This window comes from Triticum aestivum, chromosome 7D (genome assembly GCF_018294505.1).
Source record: "Triticum aestivum cultivar Chinese Spring chromosome 7D, IWGSC CS RefSeq v2.1, whole genome shotgun sequence".
In the NCBI taxonomy this organism is placed as follows: Eukaryota; Viridiplantae; Streptophyta; class Magnoliopsida; order Poales; family Poaceae; genus Triticum; species Triticum aestivum.
This window is the reverse complement of record NC_057814.1, coordinates 40,593,547-40,610,929: the sequence shown is the minus strand read 5'-3', so window position 1 is coordinate 40,610,929 and position 17,383 is coordinate 40,593,547. Positions and strand designations below refer to the sequence as shown.

General features: G+C 42.1%; 1 protein-coding gene and 1 long non-coding RNA gene across 7 annotated transcripts; both read left to right on the top strand.

The window, feature by feature from the left end:
• Nucleotides 1-3,575: 3,575 nt before the first annotated feature.
• Nucleotides 3,576-5,306, top strand: LOC123166496 (uncharacterized). Of its 2 annotated transcripts, XR_006483570.1 has the most exons (3): nucleotides 3,966-4,133; nucleotides 4,218-4,382; nucleotides 4,522-5,306. It is a non-coding gene; the product is annotated as an uncharacterized lncRNA (long non-coding RNA). The 2 variants fall into 2 exon arrangements; XR_006483569.1 differs by having other exon boundaries at nucleotides 3,576-4,382.
• Nucleotides 5,307-10,612: 5,306 nt separating this feature from the next.
• Nucleotides 10,613-14,552, top strand: LOC123167972 (uncharacterized). 5 transcript variants are annotated; one of them, XR_006484170.1, is made up of 5 exons: nucleotides 10,613-10,793; nucleotides 11,833-11,883; nucleotides 12,167-12,259; nucleotides 12,446-12,527; nucleotides 14,237-14,552. XR_006484170.1 is itself a non-coding variant. In XM_044585831.1 (5 exons), the coding sequence occupies exons 1-5, from the start codon at nucleotides 11,668-11,670 to the stop codon at nucleotides 14,254-14,256; spliced, it is 312 nt and encodes a 103-aa protein (XP_044441766.1). In that variant the 5' UTR covers nucleotides 10,624-11,667; the 3' UTR covers nucleotides 14,257-14,552. The 5 variants fall into 5 exon arrangements, 4 of the variants coding, with proteins under 4 accessions (XP_044441766.1, XP_044441765.1, XP_044441764.1 ...); XM_044585831.1 differs by having other exon boundaries at nucleotides 10,624-11,745; nucleotides 12,446-12,515; XM_044585830.1 differs by having other exon boundaries at nucleotides 10,628-11,745.
• Nucleotides 14,553-17,383: the final 2,831 nt, after the last annotated feature.

The following is a 17,383-nucleotide window of genomic DNA, read 5'->3' as shown; positions in this document are numbered from 1 at the left end:
AACGCTGAGAGTTAAACCGGAGCATGACCTCGTTGGAATTGAACTGCTAAATGTTCCATTTGAGGATTTCTTCCAGTTTTACCATCTAATGTCCCTCGATAAAACAACGATCACTTGCTACTGTCTGTAAGTAGTAGTACTTCTGTCATTAAGTCTCTCTATATAGGTCAGCTCTTTCATTGCATGTATTTATACTTATCCTCACTATATTATGCAGATTGAAGATCGCCGAATTGAAGAAAAGACAAATCGGTGATATTGGGTTCATTAACACAAATCTCATAGATGCAACTCAGGTTAAATTTCATGCCAAAGAAGCCGAGGCCAACTTGCTACAATCGTTGGTAATAAATCAAAACAAAGATATAATACTCTTTCCTTACAACTTCAAGTGAGTGTTACTGTCTTCTGCATATTCGGTTTCCCTTTATTAGTCCAGGTTATGGTAATGTAATTGATGACTTATGCATGCATGCGCAGCTTCCACTATATTCTCCTAGAGATTAAGCTTGAGCCGGGAGTAGTAACCGTCTTAGACTCGAGACGAAAAGATCCCCAGGACTATGCGAACATGACTCAAATGCTCCAGAAGTAAGTTAAATCGATCATTATCCACCATATCAGCAACTTTGTTCATTTCCTGATATCAAGTAATTGTTTTCTTTGTCTGGCAGGGTTTGGAAAAAATTCACCTCAAAAGCCCCGGGACTGCCGAACCAGCTGCAATTTAGACACCCAAAAGTAAGTACTATAGTAGCATGTTCCGCGCATCTCCTAGTGATTCAAGCGCTAGTTTCATCAATACCATTTAGCATGCTTGCTTATCAGTTTGATTGACCTCTATTTCTTGTAAAGTGGTTGTGGCAGCAACCCGGGAATAATTACTGTGGATACTACATTTGCGAGTCCATCCGCTACCATACCTGTGAGCGGGGCTACACTGAAGAACAATATGAAGTGCGTAAGCAATAATATTCACAATTTTATTTTATTACCATCATTTGTGTTGAGTTTCATTTATTCATATATATATGTATTGACCCCCTTCTTCAAATTAGATTTTTCGGAAGCGGGATGAACTCCTAGCACCAGCTCGTATGCGAGGAATTCAAGAGGAATTGGCGGCATTCTTCCTTGACCACGTGATCGCTGAAAACGGAGAATACTATGTGGACCCTGTGTTCCTACAATATAATTAGGAGATTGTATTATAAGAGATAATTATTGTATATATGTAGCCGGTAGTGTCGGATAGATATACGAGAACTTGTTGTTCGACCAATATCTCGGAGAAGGAGAGGTGGTCGATATCACTTCTCTCTGTATGCATATATATATGTTCATGACGATCTTCTATTTCCTTCATTTGATTACTAGCTAGCGTGTCTACTCCTCTCCATACGTATATAGTACGTAGCGTCGACAAAGCACGGAGATAAGAGAGGACACTTCTCTCTATTAATTAGCTAGCTAACACAATATATGAAACACCTAAATTAACCCCTCAAAACCCCTAAACCACCCCCTTTCAAAAGAACAAAAACCTCAGCTCCTGCCAGGTGCTGACGCGTGGATGCCTATTGGTCCCGGTTGGTGGCACCAACCGGGACCAAAGGCCCTCCTGCCTGGGCTCCCCGCACCGGCCACGTGGACGGCCTTTAGTCCCGGTTCGTGTAAGAACCGGGACTAAAGGGCTAGGGCATTAGTAACGACCCTTTAGTCCCAGTTCCAGAACCGGGACTAAAGGCCCTTATGAACCGGGGTAAAAGCCCCTTTTCCTACTAGTGACTTATCTCCTACTCTCTCCGACCCCGAGGACAGAACATTTCCGTCGGGCTTTCTTCTATCTATGTTTTGTAACTTATCTGTTGGCCAAATACACTATTTAATTTCGAAGGAAATATCATTTGCATAAAGGATTGGTAAAGCTCCCGTGGGCTCTTCCTAGCCAAGGACTAAGTCATAACCAACATATTCTTCGTAGTCATCTATCGGTGGTCCAACAACTTCATATCAGTACCTACTTCCTAGGTCTTCCCGTTTATAAGAACAAGTCCCCATTAAAGATAAGATGAATGATACATGTGTCACTTCGCTTCTCTCCCTTAGAGTTTGCAGACCCATTTTACCCATGATTTTGTTTTATCCCTACACATCAGAAATTGAAACATTATTGTCATAGGCATAGAAGGCACCAGGAATCATCCTTAGAGCTTTGTTGGCTAACTAGGTGAATTGTCTGCCACAGTGTTACACATTACAGATTCAAATTTTGTTTGTTCAGACATATAAGGCACCGGGAATCAGCAACAGATTACCAAAAGTACAACACGTACTACCGATCGATGTCGACCTACCTCTCCGTCCGCTTGATCGCTCTGTTCACCAGATCGCTTCAGTTGTGTTATACATTCATGATTTGACTGCTTCTTCCGTTTGGAACAAATTGTTGCTTCAGTTGTCCTATACATTCATTATGTTTGGAACAAAATTATTTTTAGCTCCTGCAAATTTTCCATGCCTTGAGCACTTGATTGCTAGCAATGGCACTATAGCAGTACCACAAAGCCATCAAAGTTTGAACTACAGATTCTAAAATCCCTTAACATAGCAGTTTTTTTTCTCTTCATGCCATTTTATATTCCTGATAATCAAAGAGGCCCTTGTTGTTTGCAACTTTGTTTGCTTTTTACTCGCTAGTTCATAACAAAAAAATTACTCTGTTACAAAATAATTTCTTTATCTTTATTGATCGGGAGTAGTGAAAAAAACTCATATATGCCCTCCCCTCCCTCTTAACTCCGCTTCAACTACACTAAGTAGAATACTGTTTACAAATTACAACTATAATTTAACAGATAAGAGATTTACACCATTCATACCGCCTGCTTGTGTTGTAATGGAATCTCCAACATCCTGCCTCAATATGCCCACAAATGTTCGGACCGACACGGCTGGACCATTTTTTTCATCCAATGCGGTGGAGCATATGTTTGCGGAAGGACTTATCTGATTTCTTGCAACATGATGCAAAGACGTGGGAAATATGCGGGAGTTCGGACTTTTAGAGAGGAGGCATGTTCTTTAACAACACGGTCCCACCCAAACGCATCACCGCGCGTTCTCTCCAACCGTGCCTCCGATCTGGACGTCGTATTCAAGTTGGTCTAGTGCGACACAACCGCTTCAAAAGCGGCACTGCGGCCGAGAGTGCCGCTCGCGCCGCGTCCGCTCACTGTCCGCGGCGTATTCAATGCTTGCTCAGAGCATCGCAACCATACTAGGTGACGAGAAGGCTTCTTACTGCATTGAAGTTGTCTTAGAGCGACACGACCGGAGAGGGTGGCAGCCGAGAAACCCATTGTAGTGGCCCACATTAAAACATAGTTTTAAATAGCCGGCTATAGCTCCGCTATAGCCCGCTATAGTCTTTTTAGCAGGGTGCCGCTAAATGGTCGCCTTCACAAATAGCCTGCTTTAGCCCACTATAGCTTCGCTATACCCGCAGCTATTTTCCATAGCCCTATATAAAAGCACCGCAGCGGACGGCAGAAACGGCACCACCTCCCCTTCGCTTACTGCACCGCGCATGAGATCGATGCCAACGTTGAAAGCTACGCGTCATTCACGCCACCTGGGATGTATTGGGCCACAACAACCACGAGGCTGACCCGTCCACATTGATCATGGACTGTACCTCGACCGGCCGAGCCACACCTCAGCCCTATAGCCACACGCTACATCAGGAGAGCAAACGGGCAGGGCACGAACGGCCCAAGCAGAGCCCTAGCATTATCTATACTTCTATACTACTATCTATACTACTATTAAACAAGAGAACACATTCTTTTCTGTAACCACCCCGTTTAGTGTACACGGTTAATTATCACCGTCTGATTATCTAGATTAATCAAATCTAACAGACCAGATTAATCTAATGAGATCTCATTGGTGTACTTAGCGATTACAATAGGCGGACGAAAACTCTGCCGCACGACGCCTCCCACCATCGCATCCCATCCCCACAATCCCCGGCACCCGCACTGCAACTATTCCCTGCCCGGTTCTTCCCCAGGCGACAGCCCGCCGATGCCTCTCATCCCCGCACTCGTCGGCAACCCCTGCCCCACAAGGTCCTCGGCGCCCCATAGCCACCTCGCTCGCACCTCCCTGCCCTATCTCTGGCCCCGCAACTGATCCTCTGCTGCCCCACGTAGGCCGCGGCCCCCGCCGATCCTCTTCTGCCGGACACGAGAGCAGGCCGCAGCCCCAGCCGTTCCTCCTCTGCTACTTCAGGTACGCCAGCGCCGAACAGACAGCACGGCCGCCGCTGCCGCCCGCCGCTCCTCATCGTCTGCACCCATGAAGTTGCTGCAATTAAGGTGCCTTAGCGCTCTGCAGATCGAGTGATTTGTAGGATTCGAATTCATTGGATTTTTAATGGTTTCTTAGCACTCTATTTGTGAGGAAATTCATATCAATTTCTGATTAAAATTCTTGTGGTCCTCCAATCTTGGACAGGTGTCACTCCAGTAGGAGGGGCGCTAAGGAAGGCGCATCAGGCACGTTGTTGCGGCGGCCGTGAAGGCCGGAGAAGAGGTGGATGGGTTTCTCACAGTTTCTGTGGCTCGCGGTGTTCATCCGACTCTCTAGAATAACTAGAAAATGAGTTCCCACAATTCCTACATCAAAGGTTGTATCTTTCAGCACTTTGTTATTGGGCGTGCCTACTTACTAATTCTATTTGATAAGTCAACCTGGGAAACTGCGGAATGGTGCTGAATGAAGTTGTTAATATGATTTCTTTTGTGTTTGCTACTGATATATCTCTAAACTTGCATTTCTCTGCTATGTTTGTCTGTCAGAGCTGTTGCTCGATAAGGCTGACGTGCACCAATGTAAACTTCAGATTGAGCTTACAACACGGTGAGGGTTTACCTTGATTCTGCATGATGCCGGACTACCAACATTTCAGATTTCACTGCAAGCACATATTTTTCTCTGAACTTTGGAGCTGAATCAAGAGTAACCACTGAGTATTTCAGTTATTTTCCGGCGAGTCATACTACCTCAATTAAACTGCCCCAGCATCATATATTTAGGAATGGAGGTAGTACATCAGACTTAATGCAGATCGACCAGCTGAAAGTTTATTTTTATGATATGTTTATTACTTGGTGATTCCAGCTGATGTACAACAAAAATTGTGTGATCCAGCATGATGTTCTTCCTGTTCTACAGGTTCATTCTAATGCATTATGTTTGGCTGCCCCGTTCACAGATATACAGGTTGAATTCTTCGTTCTTTATTATAGGCCGGTTCATGTGCTTTGACTTGTGATCTGGGTCGGCGCATCTATTATTTTCGGTCGCAAATGTGCGCTAGCTCATGCCTCTCTTGGGTGATATAATCTTTTTGGGGTTTCTCATAAACTGCAGTGTATGTATTATGCAGATGAACAAAACCATTCAGGTTCCGCATCCACCCATCAGGTTCTCTATTATACTGCAGGAGGAAATCCTTTCTTATTGACCCTTCAAGCGGTAGTCTTTTAGAGGCAGCTTTTGTGCTTTTCCCTTCCGCTGGAACTGCATGCAGAGTTTGAGTTCATGGAGTGCCTTTGGCCTTCAGAAAGAAGAAGAATAAATGTTTCGTCGTTGATCTTTCTTATGTTTCTAGGTGCATTGTTTTAGGTTATGCCCTCATATGCAGAGATGGAAAATCACACATTTTGCATCCAGCTTTCAATGGGAATAAATTGAATTTTGTTTTGAAGCTTGCCGATGAATCAAGAATATATCTCTGAAAGCTGCTTCTTTTTTGCAAAAAAAAAAAGAAGCTGATTTAAGCATCATTGCAATTCAAAACCTACACAGTATTTATTTCTGCATTTATTTGAAGATGAGAATATACTGACTTCAATATCGAGTGTCGATCCATTGTTTTCTGCAGGTAAGTATTATTTTTTATTTCCTAAAAAGGATTTGAATATCATTTTGATCTGTTATTGACTGAGGATCAGCATCTTGTACAGTATGAATTTATGGTTCCTCCTTTTTTTATCTCGGTCCTAAAATGTACAGTATGATTTTATGGAGTGCATTATGCCAATGGATTACTGCATTTTTATGTTAGTTTTTAGACTATTTGAATGTAAGAACTATACATAATCTCTTTGACAATCTACGGCAAATCATTTTCTGCACAGAAAATTCAGTACATGCTTCTGTGAATATCTGCAATACAAGAAGCATAATTGTTCTTATATGTTGGCCTGCCGATTGGTATTGGCAGCCTTGCATGCATGTTTTTAAAATTCTTAATCCAAGCGCCACTTCTGTAGTAAATAAGCTGAACTTTGATTTAAATAACTAAATGTTGGTTTGCCGAAGTTTTCTTGTGACCGAACCACTGAATTATGGAACTTCCATTGTGCAGTTTTTACATATGGTCATGCAGTCATTTTGGCTATTTATATGTAACAACACATTGTCCAGTTTGCAAGACGTTCTGTCTATAGGTTCTTCTGTACTTATCTTGTGTTTAATAGGTTTGACTGTTGTTCCTCTACTATACAACTTCATCTTTTAGTATCGACCAATACTTCATAGTCAGTACATGGTTCTTCAATACTGTGGTAACAATTGAGGGGAATATTAGGGCTTTATGTTATCTTACCATAATATCCAATAAAAATGATTCTCTTCTTCAATACCTGTCTAACCACCTCTGACATGTTATTTGTTGGCTTAGCCTGTACTCTTTTCACAGAGAGGTGTCGAGTTGTGATGCAAGGTTTTGCCATGTTGTTGGTGAAAAGATATCGACATCGAAGACTATATACTCGGATCGCATGGCATGTTTAGGAACCATGGCTCTACTACTACTACACATCCACTAGCCATTGTAGTCATCTACTGAAATTTAGTCAAAATCGATATTTGTAAGTTGAAAATTTCTTTTTGGCGGGCTAAAAGGACGGAAGTTGTGCGGGAAGAGACTGTTGTTATTTAAAGCCAATTATTGTTGTTGAGTCACTTCCTCTTTCTCTTGCTGGTATGCGGTTATCCATATGATAACTGTTATTGAAAATGCAACTACCTACCCAAGCTCAGCAAGCATTAACTATTTTTTGTCTTCATAGTTCACTTTTAATCTTCATATTGCAGTATTTATTCAATTATTTAATTTAATGGTCACATTGCAGTATTCCTTGGAACTCTAGACTGACTTGTAGGTGAGTTAATTAGGAATCCATTTCTAATTTCTGGGATGTCCGCAAAGCAACCAAACTTGTACTGGGAGGGACATTCTTGTTGGCCTTCTATTTGAAGAAGCTCGCTATGTACACCACATGTCAGAGTGGTTGTTCCCCTACTCCATAGGGATGTGATACTCAGAGGCGTTGGTTGAGACGATGACGACGGCAAAAGAGATAGATGATTATGAGAAGTTAGACTTGTAAGAGAATAATCATATTACTAACAATAGATGTAGATCTTGAGTAGATAGAAACATTAAATAGTGATTGTAACCAAGTACTTGAACATGTTATTCAAGATTTATAGAATAAAAAGGGCACTAATGGTTTGAAACATGAATGCAATACCTTTTCTTTGGTGAAAAATCAACTTTTTGTATACAATAATTCATTTTAAATATTTCTTGCTGCTATCATATTATCCTTTTACATACGAATTTTCACATATAATTTTCATATTAGTCTAGACGTGCGTTGCACGTGCACACTTACTAGTGTTGTAGGGTACCTACACGCATGATGCAATAGTTGGGAAGGCCACCTCTGCGCTACATCTGGCACCTCTAGACATGTATGGGGACAGGCCCAGGAGGGCCGCAGCCTAAAGCTTCGATGCATCGCCCTCCGCACCACCCACGTCTCCCCAAGCTGCCTAGCACCATACGCCACCATGGTCGTGCGACGATGTCCCTCACGAGCTCAGGGGGGAGGCAACGGCCTAGTGTTTGCGGGAAGAGAAGGGAAAAAAGAGTAGAGGGAGTGGAGAGGGAGAAAGAGGGAGGCTCCATCAGTAGTGCCCCACCACAGCCATGGGCTGCGCGGGTTTCACCCGGCTACACTGAGGAGGAAGAGGGTGGTGGTGGAACGAGACAAAGATGCTACCCATGTCATTCGCTCAGGAGCGACACTAGGGCCAATTATTTTTTTCCTAATTAGGCAGTCTCCAACAGATGATGAAAAATTTGGTGATACAAAACAATTATAAGGTTGGAGAGAGAAATTTTGGGCACCCCGAGAGCCGTTGCTTTAACAGGTGATGTAAAAGTGGTGCCCCAAAACGATCACTTGAACGTTATTAATTTCACATTTGAAAAATTTAAACTCTAATTTAACAATAAACATTTACACCGCATAATTATACAGAACTAGGATAGACCATCACTCCTACAAACATACTACTACAGTAGATCATATAGACCATGATACCACAAATCTCGTCGAACTCCTCATCATCGCCGTTGTCGTAGTCGAGGTTGATCATCCCTAGTACTGTGGTCTGCCAAAGGGACCTGGCTCGTGGGCCGTAAAAGTCTTGACCTCCTCCTGGTCATCATCCCAGCCATCCATGCCAAGCTCCTTGAAGAACGCATCGACCTCGGCCCTAATCTTGCGAGAATAAACCTCTTCCTCCTTCTGCGTGAAGAACTCTGTGTCCTTCTTCGTGAAGAACTCGACCTCTGCTGCCACCAAATCTGAATTGGCCTCGGCGAACTTCGCCATGGCCACTGCATCCCCATCATGGGCGGTGTGTTGCACCTCTAACCGGCGGTGTGCCTTCTCCTCCTTGCGGGACACGCTCTGTTGAGGAGAGGCGAGGATTGTGCCTCCTCAACTGACTCAACCTCTGTGATGTTGATTTCAAAATTGGGTGGGCCATACCTCCATGCCACGGTCTTGTATGCATGCGATGCAAAGCTTTGACATCTCAAAAGTGTCGAGCCACTTCCACTCGCCTTCACATGTGATATCCATGACGAAGTGGCCCCACGCACGGAGTCGAACGCTGAGGTATGACATGGCACTCGTGTTGGGGCGGCAGTGCAGTTGATGCCAATTGCAGGCAAATCACAGTGGAGCACCGATCGAAATTGATAGATTGGCGGCTAAATTGGGAGGCCGTTGCGGGAATCAACCCGGATTTGGTGGGCAACGAAGGTCAGTGCGGAGATTGACACTGGGGATTTTAGTGGTTTTTGGGGGGGGGGGGGGGGGGGGGGGGGGGGGGATGCGCCGACTGGCTACAAAGTGGCTGCGCACAGGGAAACTTCCGTGGGGGGTTGAGGGATCGCGTGGCGCGGCTCTGTTTTTGCTGCAGCCACTTCAAGTGCTGCAAATATGCAGCAGCGGAAAGCAATTTTTTAGGCTGCCAAAATTTGGTATTCACCTGTTCAAATATTGGATATCGACGTTGGGCGCTCATGCTACATGGAACGTTGGATGCTCGTACTCCATGTAGAAGAGTCAAACTTTGTGACGAGCAATGGGAACGGTCAACAAGCGATGGTCACTCACCACTTCACCGGTCAGCACGGCTCCCGCATCATTGCATCGTTGCAGAAAGAAACAGACTGTAGCCTCCAACTTTGCAGCTCATAAAGATCGTAAAAATCGATTTGTCTCGTCTCAATGGCACCATGATTAAATGACTAGCGGTAGTGCTTCTTTCCACGAGTGATTTTTTACTTTCGTTCTTGGTTTACTTAAACAAAATATTTTGTTGTTGTTGGTCCCCATGAACGGGCAGATTCTTCCCTACTGGTTTAGGATTTGGCCTAACAGCAGAGGAACACGCTAGAACAGACACGCTTTATACTAAATCGGATCATTCCTCAGGAGGGTCCGGGTTTTAGGCCGGGCTTGTAAAAGCCCAAAGCAAAAAACCCCAAGCCCGGGCCTGGCCTGGCCCGGCCTGAAGCACATGAACAGTGACATTTTTTTATTTAAAGTAATAATATTTAAGGTATTAAAATAATAAACTATACCTTATTTCAAATAAAATATAGATTTATGGTCATTTTGGGCTTTTTCTGGTCTTCGGGCTAGAAAATAGAGCCCAGGCCCAGCTTGGATGCTGGGCTTTCAAGCTCGGGCCTCCGGGCCGGGCTGTCCATGCACGGGTTGATCTAATTTATACTCAGGGCCGGCCTTGGTGTATGGCCCGGAGGGGCGACGGCCCAGGGGCCAGGCCGGGAGGGCCCATGATGTAGTATACATATAGTATAGCCCAGCAAAAAATAGGTAAGAAAAAAATTACGAGACAAAAGAAACGAGATTGGCTAGCACATCAGATGGCTATATAGGTAGCAACTAGTAAAAGTGCCCGTACGTTGCAACGGGCGAACAACAAAAACTCACAAAAGTTATAATGGCCACCATAAAACAACGGATTTGCTATTTTACAGCTGAGTGTTTTGCAATTCGTCGTCATTCGAATTGTTGTCCGTCCGTTTTTGCACGGAGATTCATGCTGGTTTTGGTTTTTGTTCGGGCTCGTTTCCGGGTCCGCTTTTTTTGTCGTGCACGGTTTTCTGTCCGCCCGTTATCGCCGGCCCGGGTCTGTTTGGTTTTTGTCTTGTTTGAATTTGGGAGTGCGTGTCTTTTCCACTTTCCCCATTCTGGACGCTCTGTTTCGATAAGGTTGAGGCCGAGCTCGAGCGGCGCAGCACAGCAGGCGATTTCTCTCCGTGCATGGCGATTCTCGCCGCTTGATTTTGATTGCGGTTCCCTTTCTCTTCGATCCCCGGTGTCGCGGTTGGTTGTTCCTCTCTTCCGCTCTCTGCCGTGTGCTTTTTGCTTGTGTTTGGTTCCAGATCAGGTGAGTTCATGTCGTCCCTGCCGTCGCACGCGCTGTTGTAGTTTTAGATGCATGATGTTGTTGACTCCCTGCTGAAGGTGAAGATGCCTGATTTGTGTGTGTCCCGGAGCACCTGCTTGTAGTTGTAGATGCATGATTTTGTTGACTCCCTGCCGGAGATGGAGATGCGTGATTTGTGTGTCTCCCCAAGCACCTGTTTGTAGTTGTAGATGCATGATTTTTATGGTTGAATCCCTGCTGGAGATGGAGGTGCGTAATTTGTGCGCCCCCCCCCCCCCCCCCCCCCCCCCCCCCCCTCCCCGCGCCGCTGATGTAGTTGTAGATGCGGTGGATGTTTTCCTGTCTCCTATCCACGGTTTGTTGTAGTTGGGGGGATTATGTACATGTGACCCCCATGTAGGTGCGTGATTCCGCGGATGCAATCACCACAAATGTCTCTGATGTAGTTGTAGATGCGGTGGTGTAGCTTATTCTGGACAGATGTGTCCTGCTCTCTTATGTCTTCTATTTCTCAATTGTGTCCTGTTTACATTGTAATTTTCCCAAGAATTCCCATAGTTTCTATGTGTACTTTGCAGTGTATCCCCCCCCCCCCCCCCCCCCCCCAATTTTTACAGTGTATTTTCTTGATTCAGTTATGTAATTCCTGAATTTATGGCTCTCAGTGCACCCCTAGTTTTATACTGTAATCGTCTTGCTTAGTTTATGTATTTATAATGTATTTTTTGCGCCTTTTTTGTAGTGAAATGTTCATGCTTTAGATATGTAATTATCAGGTTTAGATTTACGGATTTGCTATTTTACACTCGAATGGATGTATCTAGCACTGAACTTTCTGGTGATGAAGGAGGTTTTGACAAAGCTCTTTTGAAGTTCTATATGAATCAAGTGTGTTTTTCTTTCTTTGTAGTAGTTGATTTTGTTTTTGGTTATTTTCTTTTTTTTAGGTTGACCAGTGTCTTTTTGTTTTTTCAGAAAGTAAAATGCTTGAATAGGAAATTATCATCTGCTGGGAGAAGGAATGTGGTTAGTCCTCCTTGATCGTACCTAAAGTTATATCCGAGTAAAATGCTCCGTGATTTTTTTTCCTTGCATGTAAACATTTCCCATAGTATTTTTTGACTATGTAGTTCTGTACTTTTGATGTTAGTTATTATCATTTCTTTTTTGCTTGCACTTCTCAAGTTATTTTCTTTTTTTTCAGTATAAGTTATTAGTCTTTTTCAACGACTTTTTCATCTTGTTCATGTGAGTCCATTTTCTCCGTCATTTTCAGTATAAGTTATTTTATTTTTCTTTCTTTTTGTAGGAACCTCGTAATGTCTTCTTCGTCGAGGAATCCATTGTCTCCGTCTTGTACATGCGAGTCGTCTGGTTCTTTCCATTCTCCTTCATTATTGTGGTATGTTTCTTGAATTTGTTTTAGCTGCTGATGTGGTGGGATCAATATCTTCGGTCACCTGCAATTTTAGTCTCTTGTTTGAGTTTTGTTTTTCTTAAAGCTTTCATCTATGATATGTTCTTGTTTCTGAATTTTTGTGTGCTTGCATGCTCCAAATTCATGCTGTAAAAGAGGTTTGTCTCGCAGGGATTAAATTCTGCTCTGCCATCTTCGCTTGCTGTTGCTACGGCAATGCATTTCTTCCAATGTCTGCAGAGTAAGTTAAAATGTAAGCTACTGCTTTCTTTTCTCAGGTCTTATAAGAGTTCCAATGGTTGCTTACATTTCTATCTATTCTTCTGCTGTTGATATTATTTGCATTGGTGCTGGACTTTTCCTCATTAGCTTCAGTCATGCTTGTACGCCCATCTCCAAAGTGTACCTGCAAGCAATAGGGCAATTTAATTTTTATAGTTGTTCTTTACTCAGATTGGTAGCTCTATGGTAATTGAATTTGCTTTTACCTTGTATATAATGTCGGAATAGAAGAGCGGTGAATGAAAATGTGTCCTAGAACATATTTTTGTTAGCATTTTTTTATGTAACATCTTCCTATAGTTTCTACTAGTGTAACTCACATTTGGGATGAGTTCTTCCTGTGATAATCTTAGTAGGTCCTCTTCAGTTACTGTCTTCATCATGCTCCTCATCTGGCATATTTGAAAACAAAATGTCAGTATTAACAATACTGAGCAACAAACTGTTTAGATATAGATGAAATTTGTTGTGTACTTTCACTGTAGTACTTTATTTATTTTTGCTGTAAATAGTTGGGTATTCCCAGTGTAATAGCATGGGAACTATCACCGTAAATTATAGTGGACTAGCTCTGGAGTTACACTGTATTTTGCTGGGTTTTTACGGCACAAGTTCATCACTGCAAATCCTGCATTATTTTAGTGTAATTCCCTATGTCAGTGTTCTGTATTTTTCAAGGGTATTTACCATGTAGGCACTTCCACTGTAATTCTTGGGTATTACAGTGTTAGTTTTGGATCACTTACACTGTAATTTCTTGGGGCTTTACACTATAACTCTTGGTCACTTACACTGTAATTCGGTGTAAGCCCTTAGTTTTACTAGTGTTTTGTGTACTTGCAGTGTATTTACTGTGTATGTAATCTTTATTTTCTAGGGGATTTACGCTGTAAATCTTGGTCACTTGTACTGTAATTCAGCGTAAGCTCATCAGTTTTACTAGTGTAAATCAGTGAGCACTTGCAGTGTAATTACTATGTATTTAATCTGTATTTTCTAGGGGATTTACACTGTAAATCTTCGTCACTTACACAATATTTATCAGTTTTAGTAGTGTAAATTAGTGGGTACTTGTAGTGTAATTACTGTGTATGTAATCTGTATTTTCTAGGAGATTTACACTGTAAATCTTGGTCACTTACACTGTAATTCTTTGCCTACTTTCAGTGTATGTATAGTATAATTTCTAGGGGATTTTCTTGGGCGGTTACATTGTAATTCTTAGGTTTTTACAGTGTTAGTTCACCAGTTTTGCAAGTTACCTGGGTAATTGCAGTGCCATTTCCTGTGTATGTGGACTGTAATTTCTAGGGGATTTACATTTGTAATTCTTGGACTCTTGCACCGTAATTCTTGGTAATTTACAGTGTATGTTCACCAGTTTTGGGTACTTGCAGCCTTGTTTCCATTTGAAACTTTAGCACTTAATATCTGTCAATTTTGTATTGTTTCTATGCTATCAGGTGCATATTTTGTTTGTATTTGCTGTATGCTTTTTCAGAGTTTGCACTGTGATTTTCAGCTACCTCAGTTTTGTAGTGTATTTACCATGCTTTTTGGCCACTGTAATTATAGACTTCAAAGTTTCTGTAATTACAACGTTTCACAACTGCTTGCGATCACACATTCCAGAGTTTCTGTTGTTTCTAATCTAGTTTCTCTGATGATTTTCTTTTTCAGATTTTCCATGTAAGAGATGAAGCCGGTGAAGGGGTTGAAGAATTGGGGTAGGAGTAGAAGTGCTCCTGATCCCCTGATCTGGGGATCGTCTCTTGAGTGATTTTCCTATGATCTCCCCCAATGTTTGGTTGATGTTCTCTTGAGTAGAAGTGCTCCAGGTTCAGTTGAAACCGGGTCAGAGTTTAACCCGACCTGGTTTGATAGAAATACAGAACATACAGGTTGGCATCTATTTATTTGTCAGGAAATTTGAATGTTGTCGAATTGAAAAACAGTCAAATACTAAATAGACAGTCCCTAAAACAATTCGAGTTAATCAGATTGAGCCAACTAATGTAAATCCTACAAATCAAATCAATACTTAAGAATAACTCATGCAAGTAAGAGGAACCTAAGCTTAGAAAAAAAGAGGAACTTGCACACCATCCTGCCTTAATGGACGCTCCTTCTGGCGCTGCTAGTGGCCACGGCTGTGCCTCCTTGTCCTCGTGGGCAGACGTGGGGAAGGAGCAGATCCTGAGATCAAGGAGGCCGTGGACGGGAGCAGCTGCTCAAGAAAAAGAACCATCCAAAAACATTTAATATTAGTATAAAGGATGCTACAATTTTTAGAATGTTGGCAGAGGCTAGAGCTACCATCCCGACATTCTATTGCTACATATACTAATATCAACACTTCAGTATAGCAATATAACTTATGTGGCATCGCCCAAAAAATTAGTACAGCAAAAGGGCATGGAGTAAAGAAAACATGGTCCAAAATCATCTACTGGAAAAATAAATCAAAAGGACAATGTTTGTGTACCCATATGGGGATCAATGTTTTGTTTTAATGTCCTATGAAGAGGTTGTGGCTCATGCCTCATGACATTTACAAGAGGAAAATCCAGATCGTCTCTAGGTGCTAGCACTTTGCATAAGCCTACAAATCCAGTTTGGCTCCTCCAGTTAGTTCATGGTGTGCCGCCACCTGCAGAAATAAGTCAAGAGCCAGCACATCCTTCGATGCCCGGTAGTGCGCCTAGCTATACAAATTTCATATATTACATGCCAGCTTCTATACCACATCCGATGAATCAGAGAGGCGTAGTACCTTTCTAATATTTGCATACCACAATTTGGATAAGGTAAAATTTCATTTTGATAACATTTGTGATGCTGGCTCAAGTGTGTATCAACCTCATCATGGATTCCACCACAAGCTTTGAGAACGGAGAAAATTTGTCTTCCAACAACTTGGCTGGCCTTGGTTGCTCCAGACTCCACAGCCAGCCCTGCAATTTTTATTTGGCGGTGTTCATCAGTCCACAAAATAAATGGGTAATGATATGAAGGGGTAAGATGATAGCTAACCATAGTCAAGAATCTAGACTATATCGTTAAGGACCGAGGTGATTCGATGCACGGTCGTGATGACAATTGACCCTGAGAAATGATGTTGTAGTGTGTTCTGGATCAGGTTATCGGTTGCACTGTCCACCGAAGCAGTGGCTTCGTTCAGGACCAGTATCTTGGTGCGCCTAAGAATCGCCCTACCAACACAGAAGCTGACAATGGCCCATGCTCTAGTTCTGTCCATTCTCTACCACTTCGAGGGTAACTTTGAATTTCAGAAATTTCCGAAGAAACAAGACTACCAAAATATGAACTGTATGATACAATATAGAGCAGACTTGGTGAGTCAAGTTTTAGCTCCTTTCTCCGAACTTCATCTCGTAGCTGACAGTAATCCAAGGCCTGAAATGTCGAATAATATTTTTCAGATAAGTTAAGAAGATCATAGGGCCTCTGTATTTGAGAAATGCACACACCCATATTGTGAAGACATATCAAACTAAAAAACAATTGCGAGCACTTTAAAAGAGGGCCCACTGTTTCTGTTATTTTCTAATTCACCATGACCACTTTGCACACACGCAGATGTAATCAACATAACAACATCTGTATTCATCAACCTCTGAGATGGACATCAGGAGCCATATTTGTGAACTGAGATGTTAATTGTGAACCATCTCTTAAGCTTGCCTGCTGAAGTAAGCCACTGTTTTCATGTTCCAACAGGTCAAATTTTCATGCTGGTTCTAGTGATATTTTTCAGCCTGAAATTATTTGTTAACATATAGATATAAAATCATACTGATTGTACAGGAGCTAAAATATCTCAACCCCTTTTTACCGGAAATGATATGGATATCATACTCGTGTATTCAGTGATGGCCTAGTGTACACAAAAGTCAGTCACACACCAAACATTGGGTATGCATAGCCTGTTGGAGGCTCGAACATAAATAAGCTAGAACCATGTCATGTGAATTATCAATAAAAAATTACGACTCCCTTTGGCTGTTGGTACATCAGAATGCAAATTACTTATGACAATCCACTATGCAAATTACCTATGATAATAATCTGAATCAACGAAATTACACTGATGCAGAGCAACTACACTGTTTAGTCTCGAAGGACATAGAATATGTAGAAATAGCTTTCAACATTCACACATAATAAGCCTGTACATGCGAAAGGAAAAGAAATGCCTACTTGTACTGGCAACTTTCTGCGACCAGTCCCTCAAGCAGGTCAATGGTCTACTTAAGAGAATGCCCGCAGTTTGGTCTTTGGAAGAAGAAATCGCTGCCTAGCTGGGATACACCTAAACATGAGGTGAACATAAGTTGATCCACCTGAATGGATACAAACATTAAATTGGCATAAAGCAGTAATTGAACTTGGAATCAAGCACTGCCATATGCAAGCATTGAAAAAGATAGAGAATCACAATACCTGGGACTCAATAGTTTCTTCAGAAAAGTAGCCAGCTATCTTGAGATCTTAGGTTCTGCAACCCCAAACCAATATAACAATAGAACAAATTGTAATGGTGGGTGTACCGAAATGTGTTCCCTTCTGCTTTGAACAGAAAATAAGATACCAACAAAGAATCATGAAATTAAAAATATAGCTAAGATGATAATAAGAAAATATAGAACATTCTTTCTCCTCTCTATATGCATGGATATACACATCATAGAACTGTTATATTATATCATACCATGCTACACAATATTTCTCCTTTATCCTTTTCATAATTCAAGCTTCAAAGAAATAGCCAATCAAAAGGTATTGAAAATGTCGATGATGTAGTTC